The sequence below is a fragment of the Pistacia vera genome, unplaced genomic scaffold (genome assembly GCF_008641045.1).
Source record: "Pistacia vera cultivar Batoury unplaced genomic scaffold, PisVer_v2 Contig570, whole genome shotgun sequence".
NCBI classification, from domain to species: domain Eukaryota; kingdom Viridiplantae; phylum Streptophyta; class Magnoliopsida; order Sapindales; family Anacardiaceae; genus Pistacia; species Pistacia vera.
Window position 1 is genome coordinate 1,259,120 of NW_022196413.1, and position 1,783 is coordinate 1,260,902.

Genomic DNA, 1,783 nt, shown 5'->3' on the forward strand with positions numbered 1-1,783 from the left:
TCCCAAACATTCTTTAATAAAGTTGATAATTATAAATGCTCACAAATGAAAATACTTTTCATTACATATACTGAAAACATAATACAATATGTCCTAATTACTAATTAAATATTCAAGCTAACTCCATAGTTATTCCAACGCTGTAGTTGACTCCATCAGCATGCCACACTTGAAATTCCCGTTCAGACTCCCATCTAAAAATGACTAAAAGCAAAGTATTATTAATAACTATTATCGAAGTCTTATGAAATAGACATTAACATAATACTAATAGGGATCAACTTAATTAATACAGTTTTACCATTCATCTCTACAATGATTATATATACAATAAGCAAGTAAGAATATCAGCTTAATTTATTACAATCCATATACAGATAACTAATCCTCTTACTACCTGCTGTTATATCAAATTCTGCTATTAATGTCGTGAAGTAGAAGCCAAACGGGAACTTGGTTGATCATCTTCTGCATCATCTGATTTTCTTCTTAAACGACAGAGAACATAAGGGTTCTGTACAAGTCAAAAATAAAAATTATTAGTATTTTTTAAAAATAAAAAAAGAAACTCATTATCTTGTGGTTGTGTTATTTGGCAGATGACATGAGGAAGAATAATTATTTTTATATTAAAAAGGAAGCTAAAGTTTCTTACGTACTTACCGAACTTTTAGCGAAAGTCAGAACAAACAAAATATCATTTTTAGCTACCACTGCTATCCTTCATACTAAGTTCAATAAGATATTTTGTAATTGCATGCATGCATATTTGTACAATATTAATCAATATATCAGGAAGGAGCAACTAAATTAAACATGCATCTTGTCGCTTAATTATTCATCAATCGTAAAGTTTAAAAAATCGGAGGTAATGCAGGAGGTTACTAAAAGAGATCATGATCGTCCTGGGAGACGGGAATGCAAGGCAAAAAAATAAAAGGTTAAATAAGGAAGGTAAGAACAGATATATGCCTGATGTACTGTCTGGGAATGATATTCATGCATCACCCAATTTGTCTTGACGGCATTAGAACCATGACCTTGGTAGAAAACCAAAGCTTTTCTTTTACCAATCAGTTGTCCACTGTTGTCGTCGTAGATTTCACGATCTTTGCCAGTGACTTTCCAAAATCCAGCCCTAGTTGTTCTTTCAACTACTCTTTTACTAGTACTCTTATTGGAAGGCTTATAAGCAATTGTACTGAAAAAGTACCACTCTTGATCATCTGAGGATAGTGGTGAATGGTCTGCACAAAAAAAAGTATAAAACAATTTGTCATTTCAAAATATATAGATAGTTTAACAATATTAAATTATATGTATACGTACCAGGCAATTCCCAAGGTTCAAAATTGGAAATATCGATTTCCTTAATTACTGCAGAGAAATCAGTGCCACACTTCATCTTTGATTCAAGAAAATGGTTGATGATTTCATCTTCAGTGGGATGGAATCTGTATCCCATGCCATTAAAGTTGTCCATTAAAATTGATTTGATCAAAGTAATTAATGGAAGAGAGATTAAAATAAGTTTTGGAAGGGTGATGAGAGAGGTAGCAAGTGATGAGTAAAACTAGGCAGTTGGTTATATGTATATATAGAAAAATATAAAAATTGAATGGCATTGACTTGGTTATTGGTCAAAGTCTTGGCCTTAACTAAGAAGCTTGGGTTGGGAAAATTATTTGGGAAGGTGTTGTTTTGGAGACTAGTCTCCAAAACATGATACAACTTCTTCTGCTAAGTGGACCCCCTTCTCATGCAAACTATATATGTATATTCA

General features: G+C 32.1%; 1 protein-coding gene across 1 annotated transcript; it reads right to left on the reverse strand.

Annotated features, from left to right (window-relative positions):
• Window positions 1–421: 421 nt before the first annotated feature.
• On the reverse strand, window positions 422–1,483 carry LOC116108937 (protein NTM1-like 9). Its single transcript, XM_031395172.1, has 3 exons — window positions 1,330–1,483; window positions 1,009–1,247; window positions 422–514 (listed from the first exon to the last, which is right to left on the reverse strand). Exons 1-3 carry the CDS (start codon window positions 1,481–1,483, stop codon window positions 422–424), a joined length of 486 nt encoding a protein of 161 aa, XP_031251032.1.
• Window positions 1,484–1,783: the final 300 nt, after the last annotated feature.

Excerpts from the sequence above, each read along its gene's own strand:
- LOC116108937 (XM_031395172.1), bottom strand. The coding sequence starts at position 1,483 with ATGGACAACTTTAATGGCATGGGATACAGATTCCATCCCACTGAAGAT. Across the intron at positions 1,248-1,329 it reads TGAACCTTGGGAATTGCCTG|ACCATTCACCACTATCCTCA; the intron begins GTACGTATACAT and ends TTTTTTGTGCAG. Across the intron at positions 515-1,008 it reads ATGCCGTCAAGACAAATTGG|AACCCTTATGTTCTCTGTCG; the intron begins GTGATGCATGAA and ends TGACTTGTACAG.